Source organism: Clupea harengus, chromosome 13, assembly GCF_900700415.2.
Source record: "Clupea harengus chromosome 13, Ch_v2.0.2, whole genome shotgun sequence".
Taxonomy (NCBI): Eukaryota; Metazoa; Chordata; class Actinopteri; order Clupeiformes; family Clupeidae; genus Clupea; species Clupea harengus.
Window position 1 is genome coordinate 10,333,063 of NC_045164.1, and position 20,205 is coordinate 10,353,267.

Here is a 20,205-nt window from a genome sequence, read left to right on the forward strand (position 1 = left end):
TTGTTGTATCCCCTGTTTTTCTTGTCGCTTGCAGGTCTTTTCATGCAGGTTGTTGTTCCACAAGTAGTCAGATCTGAAGGGCGTATCGCACGCATGCGCAAGCATAAGCTAACGCGCACAAGAGGGGCTGGGGCTTACAGGTTCAGGTGTGAGCCTGTCTGCTTCACACAGTGAATTATTTGGATTGCAGCTCCGTGAGGCGTACTGCACGTGATAGCGCAAACCAACACGGCAGAGAGGGGCTTGGAGCCAGAGGTTCAGAGGTAGCCTGCCTGCCTGCTCCACCCAGCGCAAAGCACACAGGCGTGCATCCGTTTGCTGGTAACTCGTGAAGCGGTGTAAACAATCCCATGTTTAGTAAGATCTGCGTTGGCGTCTCATGGGGTTGGCACTGTGTGAAAAGTTAAAAGGGACAGACTTTTACAGTTTTTTCCAATCATTTTAGTTCTTTTACCTATACCATGTTCACATTCCCAAAACACTTAACACATGGAGCACACCAGTAGACCATATGAACCAAACTGTGGATACTTGCCCCTATGCTTAGATACAAATGCTGGCAATGACACCTTCTTCCAAAATTCATGGATACCTGTCCCAGTCAATGTTCACTACTAGCAAAACACTGTGGAACTACAGCATTTTTTACCAATGTAACAGTTAACAGTTAACTTTCAGTTCAAAACCTTACCTACAGTAATTTAGATCACTGTAGATGGAAAGATGCTTTGTTTAGACAGACAAATTAAATGATATGCTTGAATAAGAAAACGTATTCTTAATTTAGCAGAAAGTTTATTTAGATTATTTAGTTTGTTTTGGCTTGCAGACTTCTCACTATCTCTAATAGTAATAGAGTCTATAAAAGGCAAACATAGATGTAACTGTTCCTGAAAAGTTGTTTCCACTATTACAGTACTGCTCTTTATGTAAGTCATAGGCTATCAGTAAAAGACAGTTATTGAAGAATGCAATTCTTCTATTTACAGTAATTACAGTAAATTTGCCACACTCAATTTTGACATCTATTGTGAGAGGCAAACCGACATATCAACACTGTCTTCAGATACTTGGCTTGGATTGACGTATTTCCAAGATGCAATGCGGAGGAGAATGTTACCGTAAATGCGAAGTTAAAAGTTTGACACCAAATGCAGAGGACAGAATGGATCAGCGTTACTGTAGGGCTACAGCAGACTTGTAGTGGTATTACAGTACTTTGGTAGACTGTATCTTGTGTTGATGTATGTAATTTACTGCATTGGAAATACTGCAGTAAATACGTAGCATATTCATGCCTTTTTGTTGTAATGTAGTAAGCCTATATAGTGCAGTACCACATGCAATTCTAGCATATGGCTGTAATGAAACATATTGCAGCATTTTAGAATTACTTGTTTACTGTCATATTACAAACTTTATTACTGTAGTCCAAAGAAGTGTTTGTCTGTGTGTGTTTTTTCGCTTTTTTAAATGCAACACTACAGTAATCTATGCTAAACTGGAGGACACAGCAACATCTTATAGATGCAATTAGCAATGCTTCAAGTTGTTAGTGTTTTTTAGGTCATTCTACTCTGAGAGGGAACATGTGTTAAAGTTACGGCAGAATTGATTGTGGTGTGGTTGTTGTACTGCATTTTGCACCAAAAGTTAAACTGATATGCAGAGGTGTGTGTCTGTAAAGCCCACTGTGTTAAGTGTTTGGGAAAAGTATCCATGGTATAGGTACAAGAACTAAAATGATTGGAAAAAACTGTAAGCAAAAGAAAAGAGAAGAAATTAATATAATTAAACAGAATGGTGGCAAATACAGTCAGCCATGCTTGTGTGGCCTGTGCTGTCATGTTGGATGGGCATGACAAGTGTGTTTGATGTCTGGGCTTTGACCATGCACAGGCTGCTGGAGATGACCCCTCTGTCTGCATGGACTGTTTTATAATGAACCTACGCACAAGGAAGGCTCATTTTCACTCAGGAAGTGGACACGGTTTCTCTGTTCCCCTGTGAGGATAACAAGATGTTGACAGCAGGTCAAGCTAACTCAGGGGACGAAAGTAGCCCAGGGGCTGAGGGGAGATAGGGAGTAGAGCAGCTGCAGTCTTAGAGATCCTGCTACCAGAGGATCCTAGTGCTCTGTCCTCTCAAATTGAGGATGAGAGAGAGGCAAGGCCTCTTCTCCCCGGTTTTGAGTCTGTGATGCAAAAGCAGTTCTGTACGCCTACAGCTACCCGACACTAGTCTGGCCTCAGCAGGTGGCTAGGAAATGTTAGCTGGGCTGAACGAATTGGTTGTGGCGACCTCCCCCAATGGACTAGGCTATAACTGCTCCGGTGTCACCAGCAGGGTCTGTGTTGGGCCGAGCAACAACTGCCGGACCGGTCCATCTATCTATCTATCAATCTATCTATCAATCTAGATATCAACCAATCTATCAATCAATCAATCAATTTATCTGTCTGTCTGTCTGTCTATCTATCTATCTCCATCTCTATCTGTCTATCTGTCTATCTATCCATCCACCCATACCTGTGTGTCTCCTGTGGTGTCCCCATACATATGTAATATGTAACTGAGTGGAGAGAAGTCTCAGTCCGATTGTTCGGTGAGTGAAGATCTCTCAACCTCAGAGCCGCTCGGAGACGTGCTGACCAATATCAAGCACTAGTCTCACACCAGCAAAGGTGCTTTATTTTGCACTAATCAAGGCGTGGCCGGTGTCTTAAAGAGTATCCACATCACTCGATCTGGTGGGTCGATTCCCCGTACATATGGAATATGTAACACAGTGGAGAGATAGAGATTCACTCAGAGAACTAAGGTTACAATGTAACCGAACGACATCTTGCCCCAAATGGACGTAAAATCAATAGAATGGACTGAGGAAATGACCAGCACTTTCCAAAGCAGTGCCCTCTCCACCTGAAAGACACAAAGCAAAAGAAAGATAAGGTAAAAAAGTAATGACAGAAAAATGACCCATGTCCTAAATCTGAGGTATGTTCAAAGATATACCCATTTACCTGTACCATATTTTTTGTAAAGACGAGATATGGTTGACAAGTTAATTACTACTGCAAAAAAAAAAAAAATTATCTGGGAATAATTGCAGCTCTACAGCAAATTCTTATATTACATTTGAAACCATTCTCAGACACGAGTACCCACAGGATTTCAATGCAGACTGCATATACATCAGTTTCTGGGAGCTCTACAGTGTTTTTGGTGCCATAATCCATAACTTATTGTACGTTTTTATTCCCACCGAGCTAATGAAGATCATTTATTTCAATACAATATCAATATGCTAAAAATGTGTTCTGTAAACTGGCTGGGGAATTTGATTATGGAGATGGCAGTTTTTCTTTCTTGTGCTGTATGCCCCCATAAAAAGAAAACAAATGCCTATTTGAGCAACCTGTGTGGAGAGAATACAAAATCCACCCAGTCAACCTTGTTGTGATCTGTTTGAAGACAGACCATCAAACAGAACCTTCTGCTGGTCATATTTTGTAAAGAAAATGGTTGAGGAAGTGGGTTTTCTCTCTCTCTCTCTCTCTCTCTCTCTCTCTCTCTCTCTCTCTCTCTCTATATATATATATATATATATATATTGATTATATATTTTTAATCAATATTTACATAGATTGTATTAGTAAATGAAGCAGTCATAACCCAGGTATAGAAGGGTACAACAACAAGTCAGTGCAGAGAAGCTATTAATGGCTGTGGATAGTGATCTGTGAGCAAAAAGTACCCATGTCTTGACTCTGAGGTATGTTCAGAGATATACATGGAAGGTATACATACTTAATGTTATGTGGTATGAAACTACCAAACTAACTTTAAATGTACTTTGCCCAGTTATGAAATGAGTGACTGCTCTTTGTGCGTGGACTTGGGTCTCCAATGTGTTGTTACCAATGACACCTGGCTGGAAGGTTTACACTTGTCTGAACATAGAGTCGTATGCATTAGAATAGTAAATATTGCTGTAAAATACAATGAATCTAATTCCATTAAATGACCTACAATATTACCAAGCAGCATATCAAACAGTTGTTAACGTAATGTAATGGCATGGCGCATGGCACATGGAATTATATGAATGGTTAACGAATTAACAGTTTATTAAAACAATAAACGTACGCTTAAATGTTACGAGAATGGTAGGTAAAACCCAAATGGATAAGTATACCTATAGAATAATATTGAACAATTGAATAAACAGGTTAAACCTGATAAATCTTAATGTATGAGAGAGAAAGAACATAAACCCAAAACCTGAAAAACCGAATGAGTGAAAGAAATAGTGAAGGAGAGACAAACAGACAGAGTGATAGAGGAGAGACAAACAGACAGGGTGATAAAGGAGAGCAGGGAAAGAGAGGATCCCCAAGCTCAACAATAGACGAGTGAGAAGAATACTAAGAGAGTGGATGTTCCAAGATGTCTGCTTTTATACCTCAACACCCATTCTATGCATCTGCCACCGACCAACACCATGATGCCACACTATGGCTCTGCTGCTGAAAGACAATATCCTGGCCCAAACAAATCATCTGGAGGTACACAGAGGGCTGTGCCAGCAGGGTAATTTGCATACAGCCTGGGACCTGCCCGGCACCTAGGTCAGCATGAGTGGAAATTGGTAACACGAAGGGCGAACGGAATGTGGTTAACAATTGGTGATGTAGCTAATCAATCCTGGGGAGTATTCCAAGTCCGGATACGTTTACTAAGTTAACTTTAGTAAGTAGAACGTGGTTTAGTGACTAACCCGGATAAGTTAACAGAGTAATTAGTAAACCCTTCTAAAAGAAGAGCCCTATGGCTTTGTTTGCTAAGAGAATTAAGCCATTGGGCTCTTCTTTTAAGAGGTTTACCATTTACTCTGAGTTAACCTATCCAGGTTGGTCACTAAATGACGTACTTGGAATATCCCTAGAGATGTGGGAGTTGTTGATACTGTAAACAATGCAAGTCCTTTGTTGTGGGAATATCAGAGTGAGGTCCTCTAATAAGCTCACTTCATGACCCTCTGGTCAAAGAACCAGAAATCTTTTAAACAAAAATAGTTAAAATTCACAGTGTATCCTGCCTTACACTTGCAGAGGACTAGGGCCCATGGAATGTCATGACAACATAACTCTGTGTCTTTGTGTATGTCTACTATATGTGACTAACAGCTTAATAGCTTTGACCATGAGAGCATTATAATATAATTGTATGTCTAAAAAACTCTGTGTCTCAATACAGTAAAGAGGATGTCTATGCTGACAACATCGACCTTTATCACAACAGACATCATATGGAACCAGTCTTTATGAATGTTCACGTGAGCCTGGTCTTTGTTGTCTCCTTGGGATTTTGAAGGTAATGGAAATCCTCATGGGAATCAATCCCAAAGTCTAAAAAGGAAACTATTGCCAACTTGAGGTATAAGCCGTTGTTAAACTTGCCTGGTTCACTTAATCAGATTAATGTAAAGTCGACTAGAGTGAAATAAGGTCAAAATGCACAGGCAAAATAACAGAGAAATTGTCCACCATTGCTGTAATTTGTGTTAATTGTATGTTGTCCTGTTTAAATTAACACTGTCTAGGTTTATGTGTTACATAATTGCATTTCAAACTGTATGTATTATAAGGTATTATAAATTACAGTAATATCCAAAAATGCTGATCTGACACATGTTGAACAGTGGTGAAGTTTTGTTGTTTTTTCTTGCCTTTACTTAAACTTAATTACAGGCAACACAATTAAACTAGATTTAAGAAATCTACCTTTGAGGAAGCACATGATTTGATTTGATTGAAGTGCAGACAAATATCCAGCATAGATGAAAGAACTATATTACCAAATTTTTAATATTTATCTCAAGTTATACTTTGCAAAATAGGGTGTCATTTAACAATCTTCAATACAGATTCAGATTCATACTTTTGTCACATCAAAGAGCACATACGAGCAGATTTTGTCTTCCATAAAAGCCCGTATATATTATTATTTGTTGAAAAATTTTAACCATAGATATATAACTGTTGGTAGATAAACAATTAATTTACATTTTGTACAGTAAAAACATTTATTTTAACAATTTTTTTACCTACATTAATCAAAAAAGTACAGCATATTTAATAATTTTACAAATTCTTCATAAAAAATATATTTCTATACAAAAACATTTTCTTTTGCACCTACTTCAAGTCAGCAGCACGTGATAACATGATTATGTGGTCAAATAGCATGATTGTAGTTAAAATGCAGTTTTACAGCTCTTTTGTTGGCAAAGTATTTTACAGGGAAAGAAAACCAAAACATTATTGCAGCAAGCCTGAAGAAAGGCAAACATGGATTAACAGCTGTCAGATGCATAATGCATGAGCCAAACAGTGGAGGGGAAAGGAGGGAGCCCGTTCTACACTCTCAAAGGAACAAATAAACTACAAAAATAAAAGAAAATAAACAAACAAAACCTAAAACTAAACAAAAAGTGTCCCCATAGAACAACGTTGAAAGTTCTATTTACAACCTACTGAGGGGTTCCTTGCAGAGGCCATACGATACAGAGCAAATAACCTTCCATTATACCTCTTCATGACATGACATTTATTCAAATCTGATAAAAGGTTCTCCACAGCTCAATTTTTTCACAGAGTTCTTAGATCAATGGTTCAATGGGGGTTCCAAACCTTTCATGGAGAGCTCCAAGTTTAGCTTTTTTTTTATCCTATGGGGATAAACTATTGAACCCTTTTATAATATGCACATACTGTCATCTCCATCGACTCTCCATTCCACTCATTTTGTTGACAAAGTACAACTATAGGTAAAAATTATAGAAATAAGCAAAGAAAACTTTAAGGAACACCAATGTACATAGTTTTAGTGACGCTTCCTAAAATGCAGTGGTTGAAATCATTATCAAAATTACGAATCGGTGTGAAAATTCACCTCATCGAGGATGAATCTATATTTGCTCCGCCACGGCTGTTTAGAAAGCCAGTGCATATGGTAACACGTTCAAAATAATCAATGTTGTAGGTAGTTCATACAGTAAAAAATGTGCATTTATCATATGAATTCTGTACATGCACAAATGTAAAGAAGTAGGAACATCAGCAAGCTAACCCACGACATTAGAATCACAGTGAAAATGCACTCAAGAAGCCCACCTCCCTTAGCCGCAAGAACTTTATGTCAACATGGGTAATCTTAGAACAGCCCGGGCATGCTTCTGGATGTCATAAGGCAGTGTTACTCAGATAAATAAGGTATGGACGTCTGCTTAGATCAAATGTCTCATTAGTGGTAGGAACAAATGAGATAACTAGAAAAAAAACACATTTGTTATTTTTTCGTTTAAAGTAAATGTTGCCACAGAAATGTGAATGAAACCCAGAGCTGAGACACAATATCCCCCCAGAACCTACAGCACATGTTAATGAGCACACTCACAGAAAATAAAAACAGTGATTTGAAAGTAAGTGCAGAATATATGAAAAATAAACATTTCATCTGCCCCAGCATTGTAGAAAATTATATCCTTCTGCACAAGAGGTATATTTTATATATTTATATATTTATATATGTATATCTAAGCAAATTTGCAACCCTTCTGGAGAAAACCAAAAAACTGTAATGAAAGTTTTCAAACAGCTAAAAGTAAGTCAAGGCCTGTGACAATGTAAACATAAAGGTAATTTTGAACGATATACTGCAGGGCTGTGTTTTCACCTCATCTCATAGTGTTCTGTGAGTACGCCACCAGCTGCCGTACTCCTACTTGAGATGGATGCTCGCGTCCCTCCAACGTGTCCTGACCCTTCTCGGGAGAAAAATCAACATTCATGTATTACCAGGGGACGCCAGGTACTACATTATCGACTTCAATTTTTGGCTACTCAAATAGTTCACTCATTCTGTCTTACTGCAAAAAAGCATGGTCACTTCACATTGAGATGGATATAAAAATAACAATGGCATGAAAATGAAAAAAAAAAAGCTACATGGTTCCTTTGATGTTCACAACCATTACATCATTATGTGCAATTATGGATCATAATTTAATTTGTGGAACCAATTTATAAAATTAAATTAGCCTTTCTATAAAACATAGCATGTTTACATACTTTCTGTGGATTTGTCAATGTTTATTTACACGTGATCAGAAACCCTGTATGTTTTTTATCTCTTTTTTTCCCCATTTGAAACTGACTCTGAACCCATTCACACCACGCTAGTGCAAAATTTGTGCGATAATGTTTTTCAACGTAACAGTTGAGTGAGTTTCCTCCGCCATCTTGGGGGTAAACTCCAAGCCTCTGCAGAGAAAGCTCTAGTTGTAGCCTGTTTTCTGCTTGCAGATGGACAAGTCTAGTAAGTTCAGCCACAATGTAGTTTTAAGTTGCCTTCTGCTTTGTAGGCCAGTACATCTTCACTGAAGAAAAAAACAACATTTCCCCTTCCACCAAAACAATTATGTGGCCTTTCAAGACACGTCAGTATTTCCCAAGAGAAGACTTTTGGGAAGCGAGAATTCAGAAATGAAAGTAAAGAAAAGCAGACGCACAACTTTCATCCTGTCTGAGCCATGAGAGGCAGAACTCCTTGATCCCAGAAAGTATCTTCTGTCCTTTGTGGCCTCAGTCAGAACCATATAATCTCTCCTCCACGGAAATGCTTTTTTTTCTCTCCAATCTCTGATCTCCAATCTGTGTTTCTATGGCAATTAGTCATAAATGGTCATAGAATAGAGTGTATCACAACCATAAAGTACTTGTTCCAAAATTAGTTTGTTCTAGTCCAAAAGTGCAGTCACAAAGGACTTTTCTGGAATATGACACAACCACAGCTAGCTCAGTGCATCCACTGCAGATGAAGCCATCCCATGGTGGCCATGAGGGCTATACCACTGTGCAGACTGTGTTCAGCGTTGTGTCGAATCTCACTGCTTTTGCTTCCGTGGGTTTCATGTTTGTGTCATACATGGGATTTTCAAATGACGCTTGTCCATTGGTATTTTCATGACCTGCGTAGCCATTGTACTGTACTTTTGGTCTTGTTCTGCAAAAAGAAAGGAAAAGTGTATGCATCAATTTGTCTTTCAAAATAAATCCTCCAGGACATCCTCTAAAAGCCATTTATCTGTTACATGAATGCAAAATTGTAAATCAATGGGTTCAAATTATATTTACAAATTATAATGACATACTGGTGATTAAACTGTTTATGCTATCCAAGACAGTGGCATACTTCTGCATTTTTAAGAAAAATTAAGCAGCAGTTCCAGAAATAAAATAATACAATTCTACCATAGCCAGCAGAACATATAAACATTTTGTTTTGTTTGTAATGTAGGATAATAAAAAAAAAAATACTTTTAAATATATCTTCACATATCAAAATATTCAATCTAATGCACAGAAAGGGCACAGATGTGTCTCATTGTGCTTTTTCTACCTTTTTTTTTGGAAAGAAACAGAAAAACCTTTTATATGAAGAGTCAGTAACTTCAGTAACACACACAAGATAATGTGGAAGAGATTATAAGGCTGACTGACAAAATGGATGGAAAACAATGAAACCTGGCAGGTGCAAGTTAACACAAAAATCCCAATGCATAAAGGCATGTTCCTAACCTGAGAATACAACGAACATTCACTGAGATACACAACATATTGTTCAGCTTGACAAAAGTCCCCTAAAAACTTCTTCAACCTATGTTAACTGTGAAAAGGGTTCCTCATAAAAAAAAGGTTTCCAAAAGCTTCTACACAGAAACCTTCCCAAACAAAAAGAGTCCTTTATAGACTGCTTGCTATGAGTTAAAAAAAATTCTAGAAAGAACTTTCTCTCAAAGGACTTTCTGTGGAACCTTTAAAAGTTTTCCAATGGTTACAAGTGAAGAACCTGTATTTCCCAAGGCTTCTCTCTGAAACACTCCAACTTCCAACCTGCTCCAACCTCCAATTTTTGCACTATGGTAGCTTCCAGGGTTAAAAGCTCCTTAAAATTCATTACATCACATTAAACAAAATGGTGTCCTTGAGGGAAATGTTCACAAAAGAAACGGGATGATATTTAGTTGGTCATATTATGTTGACAGGAATGGAGATTATTATGGGTTTTAAAATCGATACGCTTGTGTAGCAATTCCTCCCAGGTTTGTTTTGCATTCGTAAGGACGTTTCTTTTCAAAATGAGTAAAATAAAACAGGACAATGGTTATGTTCAAAGTTGCAGGGCTGTTGCCTGGTGATTTAGTCTCTGTCTTACCTGCTTCCGCCCCTTATTACGTCTTTGGGTCTCTCATTGTCATCTGTGTCTTGTGATAGTACCCTGCCAATTTTGTTTATTTATTTTAATAACTAGAAATTGTCATGCTTTTTATGACATTTAGGACACAGATGATTTTTTTCTTCTTGTATATTCTTTTAGCCATGGAAAACTCCATTGTTTTGTTTTTAAACATGGTGGTTGGAAAAGACACGGAAGTTTTTTTTTTTACAGAATAAAAGTATGGGTAACTTTGGAACATAAATTTAGATCGCTAGTATACAGAGGCACAGGAGTTTCCCATCACCAACAGATATGGCAGATTTTAATTCATTAAATGTGGACATCATATGTGTAAGGCTTATGATAACAGTCCTTACCTGTGTTTGTAGAGGTAAAATGCAAACCCTGATAGTATCAGAGCAAAAAATGGCACAAGGATAGCTGCAGCAACAGAGCTACTGTTTGTGCCATAGTAAGGATTAGTATCTGCTGCCTGTAGACCTGTATTGTAGACAAGACAGTGTCAGAAAACCACTCAGCCAGCAATCTGTGTGATTACTCTCTGTTTGTTTAACTAAAAACATTTTTGTTCATGGAAAAGAAGCTACTGTTTGGATGACTTGATCTGTATGGAGCTGTATACTCAAAGGATTATACTCTCCATTTACAATGCATGCATGATCCACTTGTTTGGAATACAGAGTGAATATACCTTGTCTTGTTAGCTGAAATGTGCCAAAATCTTTGCTGTGAATGTGACCCTGGTAAACAAATGTTTTCTTGTCAGATTCTGCTGTGACCTGCATCAACAAAATGGGAGAAGAAAACAAAAATGTCAAACATGTGCAATGTTAACTTCGCAAACAACTGTATTATGCCCTTATGCCTAAAACATTTGCATGCACATTTTTGTTATACATCACATTAGAAAGCCATTACCATAAAAATGTAAGTGCTTGCAAGCTAAAAAATGCTCAGGAGAAAGATGAAAGTTCTCTGTGAAACTTACATATCCATCCATTGCCCAGTTGTCATTCTTGAATTTACTGAAATACTTCTCAGTCGGACCCCTAATCTGGTAGACCTTCAGGAGCAAATGGTTCTCTTCCTTTTTGTACGTCCCTGTGCATGAGATAATGTCAGCAATTACTAATAAATATCTTATTAAACCTCGGACAGACTTATGTAATGAAAGGGTGACCATGGAATTATACAGACATCTCATTACTTACCAGACAGTTTAATCTGCACACCACTCTGCTCCAGGAGAGTGACATTGACTCGGCTGGTCGTTACATTGAACCCGTTCACCGTTAAAGAGGCGACCTGACGCTTTCCCAGGTACTCGTAGTGCCCCGTCCAGCCCGAGTTAGCGGAGAAAACATCCGCTGGAACTGAAGGATGGTGTTTAGGTGACGTTAAGCGCGCATTCCAAATGTCATTGTTTGTTAGCAAGAACTCTCATCAGTTTTTACACGCTTGTAGTTATTGTCAGACACAAGTAAGATGGAAGATGCTGATATTTTGCAGGTGTTAAAGCTTAAAATAATAATAATAATAATAACCCCTGGGGGATACCTACCACGGATCTTATTTTTCTGCACATCTGAATCTGTGCCTTTCGATTTGCTGTTTATTTTTGGCCCAACTAGAAGACATAAAGAGTAATTGATAACTTGACATTTATGAGGGTGACCTTCTCCGTTCCGGCATGCATGAGAAGCAGTAATGGCCAACACTCTTTGACATCTCTTGCTCGCGTCGGAGCAAGACCTGCAAATTAATACGAGTCCTCATAAATTGCAGAACAAATTGACACACAGATAGTTCACCTCTCCAACACAATGGCAACAAGAGAGAGACCAAAAAAAATCAAATAACAAAAGCATGATGAAACAACAACAACAAAAACAACAATAACAACAAAAAACACTCTTTGCATTCAAGTTCATGCAAAAGAGATGCGCCACACAAACAAACACTACCCCGCATTGCCACTTCAGCAACGAACGCACACAGAGTTCAAAAACTAATAGAGACCACTTGTTTGCACATCACTGTTATCATAGGTGGATAAACAACAGTGACTTATCCTCCTTGCCCGCAGCCAGTTTAGCCCTGCTCCTTCCCTTGTCTCAAATGATATATTGACCCAGCGGCCCCCTCAGGGGTCCTGCCCGTCTCAGCAGAAGAGATGAAAATTGTATGACGACCCGGAGCTTGCAGAGACTTGAGGCCATCATCCCACTGAGTTACACAGGGTTGCAGAAACGCTCTCTCCCCCTCCTCTCTCTCTCCTTCACCCTCTCTTTCTCTCACTCTCTCTCTGTGCTGTCTCACTCTTTTTCTGTTTTTCTGTTTCTCTCTCTCTCTCTCTGGGCCATTTCATGGACGGCCAACTGACAACGAGCAAAGTCTGCCGCGTATGAACTAAAGCTAAGTTCATAACTTGGCAAAATGATGTTGCTAATTTAATACCATGAGCAAGATCCTAAGCACAAACATAAGTGGGTCAGCACAATGCTCCCCCACGCCACGTGTTGCTTTGCTCGTTGCCTGTCAGTCTCTCTCTTCCTTTTCAACCCTCTTTCATTTTCTCTCTCTCTGTCAAACACCCCTCCCCACACCCACACATAGACAGTATATGAATTTCTTTCTCCCTCTGTTCAGTAATAAAGAAATGCACTCAAGGACTTCCCATTTTGGGGCCTTGTCTACAGACCCAAGCTGTTTGGTGCACTGTTTATTTGTGGGATGTCTGATGCCCAAGATATTGTTTGTCTACTTGTCTGTCTGTTTGCCTTTGCCTGGCTGGCTATCTGTCTCTTCCTGTGGTTGTCTATGTCTGGCTAGACTACATGACTGGATAACACACAATAACAGTGAACATGCAAAGCGATGACTCTACACACACTGACTTCAGTGTTGCGTCGTTCATTTATCTGTGTACCTTTGCAGACGGGGGGCTTCCCTGTCCACTTCCCATCTGGTTTGCATGTCCTGTGCTCCGACCCTCCGGAGAGGAAGTAGCCCTCTTGGCAGGTGAACATTAAAGTGTATCCAAGAGTGGGCAGATCGATGGACCTTACATCAACATGTGCAGGTGTCTCTATTTGTCTGCACCCGTGAGCTGCGAGCCAAAGGAAGAGATAAAGAGGGGGAGGGAGGGGGAGGGGGAGGGGGAGGGGGAGGGGGAAAAACACACAAATATCATCCGACTGCTGCAGGGGGAGGGGGAAAAAACCTGACAAGTCTGAGGTCAAACACACCCACGCACATATTATTGATAAAGGCCAGCCAGCCATCGGGAAGGCGATGGGGGGAGCCTGCCCCGAGTGCTGCTATCCTACATAATATATGAACTCCGTCTTCACACCTCCGAGTTAGTCAACTTAAGTCTCGCCGCTCAGCGAAGCGGCTTTGTGTGAGCAAGAAGCCTGAAGGATTTCGCAGGGCGCGCTGTCAGCCTCGCCCACAGATTTACCACTCATGTACGAAGAGCTTAAACTTGGCTAACTTTAATTCTTTCTGCTGAGACCAGCAATCCCTACTTTTGTTCTTCCATGAATCACCCGCTTCTCTTTTCTTTTTTTTTCATATCTCAAATGTACATTTCCATTTGACTGTCGCCCAATGGTTTTTCTGTCATGATATGTCTTTGAATTCATATATAAAGTGCAAGACCTAATCCCCTGGGTTATTACGGTTGAGGCCGGTAACCATGACACTGGTATGAGGCAAAGCCTAGCCGGTGAGATGCCTGAAATAAAAGAGGCATATTTTCTGAAACAATATTTCACTCTCCTCTGAGTCTCCTCAGTGTCCTCGCTCACTTAGTAGTCTGTCGGTAAATTGGTGCCTGAAGAAAATTAGGGTTTTGGATTAAGGCAATCTTAACCTACAAATTGGTTGACTGTGCTGAACGTGTGTCTCTTACCGATACATTCTGGCTGTACTCCACTCCATGTTAAATTTTCAAGGCATGTTCTTGTCGTTGATCCCAGTATGTGGTAGTTTTTCCGGCATCTAAAGAAAATCTTACCCCCAACCTAAAATGAAAACATGGCATGTTTCACTCTGTACTCTGACACCAAAAAAACAGCATTAGCACTTGTGAGAAATGTTATGCTCATGTGTGAATCCTCAGATCAAACTAAAGTAATACCACAGTTAAGACCTATATAAAAAACCTTCACAAGACCATCTTTCTGAGCAAGTGCACAATAACCTATGCAACATGACATTGCATATAGGTTTGTCAAATACAATTGAATCTAAATTCAAAATAAAGACATTACAGAAACACAAAAAAACAGCGCATCATAATGGCGCCCCTCACCTCAAATCCCGGAGCCTGGACTGGGATCCCATATGCTGGGGTTCCTGGATCTCTACAGGAATTTAACTCTGGATCTAGATATCAAATGTTATATTCATATAAGTGTTAAGTTAAGTTAAGTTAAGATACAGAAAAAGATTACTGAATCAATATGCCGACTAGTATGTCCTGGTAAGGCCTTAGGGTCTATTACTTGCGTTTTGATTAGCATAATCTAGCTACATGGGGTGCCACTGTAAACAAGGTTGGCGACATAGCCTCTACAATACTTTACATTTGAAAATACATAACATAATGTAGAATTTACTATACATCAAAATTATGTACAGCAGGCAAGGATTTTAGTAACAAGAAAAAAAATGGCAACAAGGTCTTTGGTGCTGCCATTTTGAGCACATATAAAGTCTTTTGATGCTTTTAGGGATGTAGCATGCTTTGATAACTGAATAGAAAATATGAAGAAATACATTGTGATCACAAACTGGTTGGAACACCCCTGCAAAATGCTTAATGTTGATTGGTTACTTCAGTCATCTGTAAGTCAACTCTGGGTTCTGAACATAGCTGAACTGTAATGTCCAACTGCTGCCATAGTGGCTATGGCATTCTAATAGGGTCCAGTAGTAAGCTTACAGCAGACAACAGACTTTAAAACTGTTTTACAATCTAAGATAATTGTGGATTTGTGTGTTAGATAGTCATGGAATATGATAAATAAGGTACAGCCAGTTGGTCATTAAAGCAAAAAAAAAAAAACAAAGAAGCCCTTGGGCAACAAAAGAATTGTCCACTTCCTGCAGAGGTCCTGATGACCCTGTCAGGTGTTTGTTGTGATAATGACAGCTGGGCTGTGCGTTATTCCTTAGATAATGCATCACAGGGCCACACTTGCATGCTAACTCACCTATGCACGTAGGTTGCACTCCACTCCATGATCCGTCAACCTGGCAGACTCTCCTGGAGGAGCCAACCAGGATGTAGGGGCTCCTGCAGTAGAAGGTGACCTCTGACCTGAACGTGAACTGCTTCCCCTCCATGTAGCCCTCTGCTGGTGTGCCGGGGTCTCCACAAAGCACAGCTGTGGAATACAAATTACGTCAGAAAACACAAACACACACAACATCTGTCCCATTGCTTTAGGTGAATGCATAAAGATATACTGGCAGTGACCGCAATGCTAAATCCAGGGCATAATTTGAGCCGGATCCTGTTGGAATACGATTCGAAGCCTCTGTTTTTAACTGTCTGTGTTACGGTACTTCGTGCAGATATAGTACCTCTATGGAATAAAAACAAAAATCATAACATGCGAGTCATACGAGTGCAAGTCATGAACGTATCACTATTTAATAGTTTGTAGGACGTTAGATTCCATCAGGTGCCAATGAAGGAATCAAATCAAATGAATCAAATAAAAGATTTCAGCATTTAAACACATTGAGGGGCGTATGAGAACCATTTTGGCTCAACAAGAAAAGATGCATGTCAACAGTATTTAAAAGTAGACTTTACTGTTGCAGACCAAATCCAAACCCTTCCTTCCTTTTCCAATTTTCACAAATTGTAATCTTTTTTTTTTTTTGCAATGTTTGGTCCTCACATACAAGAAAACAAGTGCATGGAAACAGTGTATTTAGAAGTACGTTTTTCAAAGACTTTTTGATGGAGAAGAATCTGGGCTCAACCCCTGCTGTTCCAGCCAACGCCCCAGGTAATATTTAATGTTCTCTGTTCTGTCATTCTTTTATTTCCCATTGAAGTTACTCATAAATCACTTGTTTGTTTATTATTCCACATTGTAGCAATCTACAGTCAACAAGAAAGAGAGAGACAGAAGGATAGAGAGAGAGAAAGAGAGATCTGCAAGCTTTTAACCGCTGTTTGTACGTACCTCCCCCTACTGATTTTGAGTGATTACTGTGAATGCTCTGATTATTAAATGTACATGAATAACTCTGTTCGTGATGACAGTTTTATTTTTTATTTTGTTTAGGTTTGAACAGCTAGCACCTAGGCATTGTGCCATGTGCTCCAGGCACTGTGGATTCTTTGACGTGTTACTATGACTCTTTTTTCTCTCCCCTGACCCTCTGGAACAGCAGCCTCTCTGTGTTCTGAGACCTCCTGATTCACAGATTAAGCACTAGGTAACACTTCTTGAAAAAAGTTAGCTTTTTCCTGGCAGCTGTATTGTTTTTTTTTTTTTTGTTATTGTTGTTATTCCTCGCATAGGTCTCTTGAGTAGGTGCTACCTCCCGCAGGCGGTGTTGATGACAACACATTCAGTGCGTGTAGTTTAAGAGCACCTTTAACCTGAGTTTAGCACATTGTATCTGACACTGTGTCAAAGACTTGCAGTCGAGGCCTGCAGAGTTTTTGCAGCCTCTGTCTGCACGCCAGCTAAATCTTGTGTAGTGTTCAGGCAAAGCTCGGAGTGCTTGAAGGATCAATGCAGGGCAGGCTGACATTTGTATTGGAAGGTGTCACAGCTAATTTCAGAGCTGTCATAGCCATCACTGTGCTAAGTTATAGGCAAGTCATGTTCTCTTCTCCACAACTGTAACTCTTGCAACATGTCTAACAATGTGTAGACCCTATCTATGACATTATGTCTATAGCCAGCACACCAATGTTTCATGGGTTTATAATTCATATACACTGATTATTTTTCTAAATACTAGATGACAGCAGTACTGTACTGAGCAGTGAATGGCAGAAATGAACAGCTTTCTTTTCTCTTCCAGAGCAGGTGAGAGAATAAATGAGAGTAAAAGTAACACAGAAACATAATGCACACAAAAGGAACACAGTATAAAAAGAGCGACGCAGTTTTGTATTCCTGTATTATATTCCAGTAAATGTTGGTGCACAATTATCTGGAAAAGACTGCTCAATGCTTCTAGGAGATGTCTTTAAAAAAAAGAACAACAACTGTACATTGTGGACCCTTTGAATAGGTGAAAGAAGATAGTAAGTATAGCCATGTTAAGGCCATGTAGGAATGTACTGCTTGGATGCTCCCATTGCCACCATTTGACTTACTGGAAACGGCAATGCATAATTCAAAATGCTATTTGACACTTTGAATGAATCATTTACAATAATGTCACTAAATACTAGATATTCCTGGGACCGTCACAGCTATATGCAGATTCACGGGGGAGTCGGGGGGCTTGGGAGTGTTCGACTTACGCTGGCATTGTGGGATATCGCCGTGCCACACGCCATTCCCCTCGCAGGTGGCGACGCCAGGAGATGACAGCTGGTAGCCGTCGAAGCAGCTGTAGGTGACGCTGGCACCCCACTGGAGGTCCGAGCCTTCCACCTTCCCAAAGCGGATGGCCGGAGGGTGGCCACACACGATCACTGAGAAGATGGAAAGAAAGACAGGGATGAAAATAAATAAATAAACAAATAAATAAACACAAAACAATCCATTCATTTGTTTTATGGAGTGCTTTTTGTTCATTTGGCCTGGGAGAATATGATGGATTGGGGAAAAACAGTGCTCCCCCTTAATCCTGCCTCCCTGTTCTCCCTGTGCAGTAAATGTATGCATTTGAATTAAACAGGGATGGGGGGCTATGATTAAATGGGATTAAGCTCATGAATCACTGAGCCTACATAGCATATATCCTACAGTACATACACAGTACAGAATAAAGAAATTTATATTTGAGGAGCACAGTTTGTCCAAGTCTTACTCCAAAACTGACTGACTGACTGCCTTTTTTGGGGGTCTGGGCTTTCCTGCATTGCACCACTAACTTGGTTTCCAGTGCTGCTGCATGGCAGGCTTGACATCTGATGCGTCAGATCTCACACATTTCATAGGATACATCCCTTCAGTGTTTATAAGGGAATAATCCAACTAGCTGTGTGAAAAAGGCAACTCAAAACAGGATCAAAAACCCCCAGAATCTTTTGATCTCGGGATGCTCCAGATTCCAACATGTTTTTTTGTGATATCTACAGTTCTACAGTACACTTTTCAAGTTATTTTCTATTTTTTTCCATAGAAGCATTCCAACTGCATCATTAGATGCTGGAACATGTAGCATGATAAAGTAATACCGTCCACAGGTTAATGAAATTCAGTTTGTAGAAGGAAAAATCTTTTGTGGTAGTAGTTAATGATGTTGGCGTCATTTTTGTGGTGATATGAAGATTTGAAATAATACAAATATCAGAGGACAGATAAGGCAGAGGTGTTATGACATATTTGAATTGAGCGGATGGTAACATAACCAATGTACTTTAAAAAGGACATTTTTGCTGTCGGACGTCTGTAGTGGGTCTAACCCAGACCAAACCAGACAAAATGGGGTTGTGAAAATGTTCTCTCAAACGTTGAGATTCCCCACCTATGCAGTTTAGCAATCAGGCTTGCATAACCATAACAATCACATGTGGGGATCTTCGTTACTGGCAGTAAAATTACTCAGACTCTTAAAATGACTAAGCACTGTTATACCCAAAGAGATTACCACCAAAAGTCAAACCTTTCATTTTGTGTTTATCTGCCTAAATCATACCGGACCTTGTAGTTGACAGCACTACTATTATGTCTGTAGCATTGATTTAATTATAATTACCTCTACAGCTTGGCTTAGTCTGGTTCCAGGTGCCACCCTTGGTGCAGAGCAGAGTTGATGATCCAGGAGGTTCCATGATATAGCCAGGATTACAGTGGAACTGAACAGTGCTGTTGAACGTGTAGTCCTTTCCAATATAAATGCCATTAGCGATGAGACCAGGATCTCCACAGCTGATCACTGTTGGGGAGGCCAAGCACATTGATTGAAGTCTCAATGCCAAGAAAAAGACAGGAAGAGGAAGGTGCAAGGAGGGAGAAAAAGAAAAGGCAAACAGACAAATGGCCATGGGCTAATTGTGACAGACAGGATCACAGGAGAGATCGGGTCGGACCTGTGCAGTCGGGGGACGAGCCGGTCCAGGTGCCGTTGGCGGTGCAGTGGCGTGTGGTGAGGCCCGAGGTCTTGTAGCCTTCCCAGCAGGCATACGTGACGGAGCAGGAGAAGAGCATCCCGTCACTGAAGATGATCTTGGAGTAGGCTGGGGTCCCCGGGTTACCACAGGACACAGCTTAGGAGGGATGAAAGAGAGAGAAGAGAAGAAAATAAAAAAGAGAGTGATTTGAGTCTGTCCTTCTGACAGATATCAAAATGCTAAAAAAATGCACACTGACTGTATGTGTAATTTTTCAGACTGACATGAGAAAATGTCCATTTACTAGTGAACATCCCTCAATCCATATCGCAGCACATCAATTTCTCACACATTTGATTGATTCTAACAGTTGGTCTAAACAGCAAAAAAGGTGAACATAAATGTGCATAGAATGAATACAAAACAACCAAAACAAGGCAAAAAGAGAAGGGGCTAGACTTTCACAAGAATATCTGCACAACAATATGTATTAGTCTGCTTTATGTGTAAGCCATTTTTCCTTTGTAATGCTTTCAGTAAGATGTGTGACGTGTCTGTAATCAGCAGCTTATCTTAAGAGAAGAAATACACAGACATTGGGCGGAAACATAACAATAGGATTGAACACCAGA

At 39.9% G+C, this 20,205-nt stretch overlaps 1 protein-coding gene across 3 annotated transcripts in view; it reads right to left on the reverse strand.

The window, feature by feature from the left end:
- Window positions 1-5,852: 5,852 nt before the first annotated feature.
- csmd1a (CUB and Sushi multiple domains 1a) overlaps window positions 5,853-20,205 on the reverse strand; it is a 289,469-nt gene continuing 275,116 nt past the window's right edge. For 2 of the 3 annotated variants that reach the window (XM_031578517.2, XM_031578519.2), the window contains 14 exons: window positions 19,553-19,729; window positions 19,219-19,398; window positions 17,816-17,989; window positions 15,528-15,701; window positions 14,624-14,697; window positions 14,222-14,333; window positions 13,235-13,414; window positions 11,867-11,932; window positions 11,517-11,678; window positions 11,294-11,406; window positions 10,997-11,084; window positions 10,662-10,785; window positions 10,282-10,344; window positions 5,853-9,069 (listed from right to left, as the gene is read on the reverse strand). In XM_031578517.2, the coding sequence (XP_031434377.1) occupies window positions 8,910-9,069; window positions 10,282-10,344; window positions 10,662-10,785; window positions 10,997-11,084; window positions 11,294-11,406; window positions 11,517-11,678; window positions 11,867-11,932; window positions 13,235-13,414; window positions 14,222-14,333; window positions 14,624-14,697; window positions 15,528-15,701; window positions 17,816-17,989; window positions 19,219-19,398; window positions 19,553-19,729 (1,847 nt within the window). In that variant the 3' untranslated portion in view covers window positions 5,853-8,909. The remainder of the gene's footprint in view (window positions 9,070-10,281; window positions 10,345-10,661; window positions 10,786-10,996; window positions 11,085-11,293; window positions 11,407-11,516; window positions 11,679-11,866; window positions 11,933-13,234; window positions 13,415-14,221; window positions 14,334-14,623; window positions 14,698-15,527; window positions 15,702-17,815; window positions 17,990-19,218; window positions 19,399-19,552; window positions 19,730-20,205) is intronic. The other variant, XM_031578518.2, reaches the window with a different exon arrangement.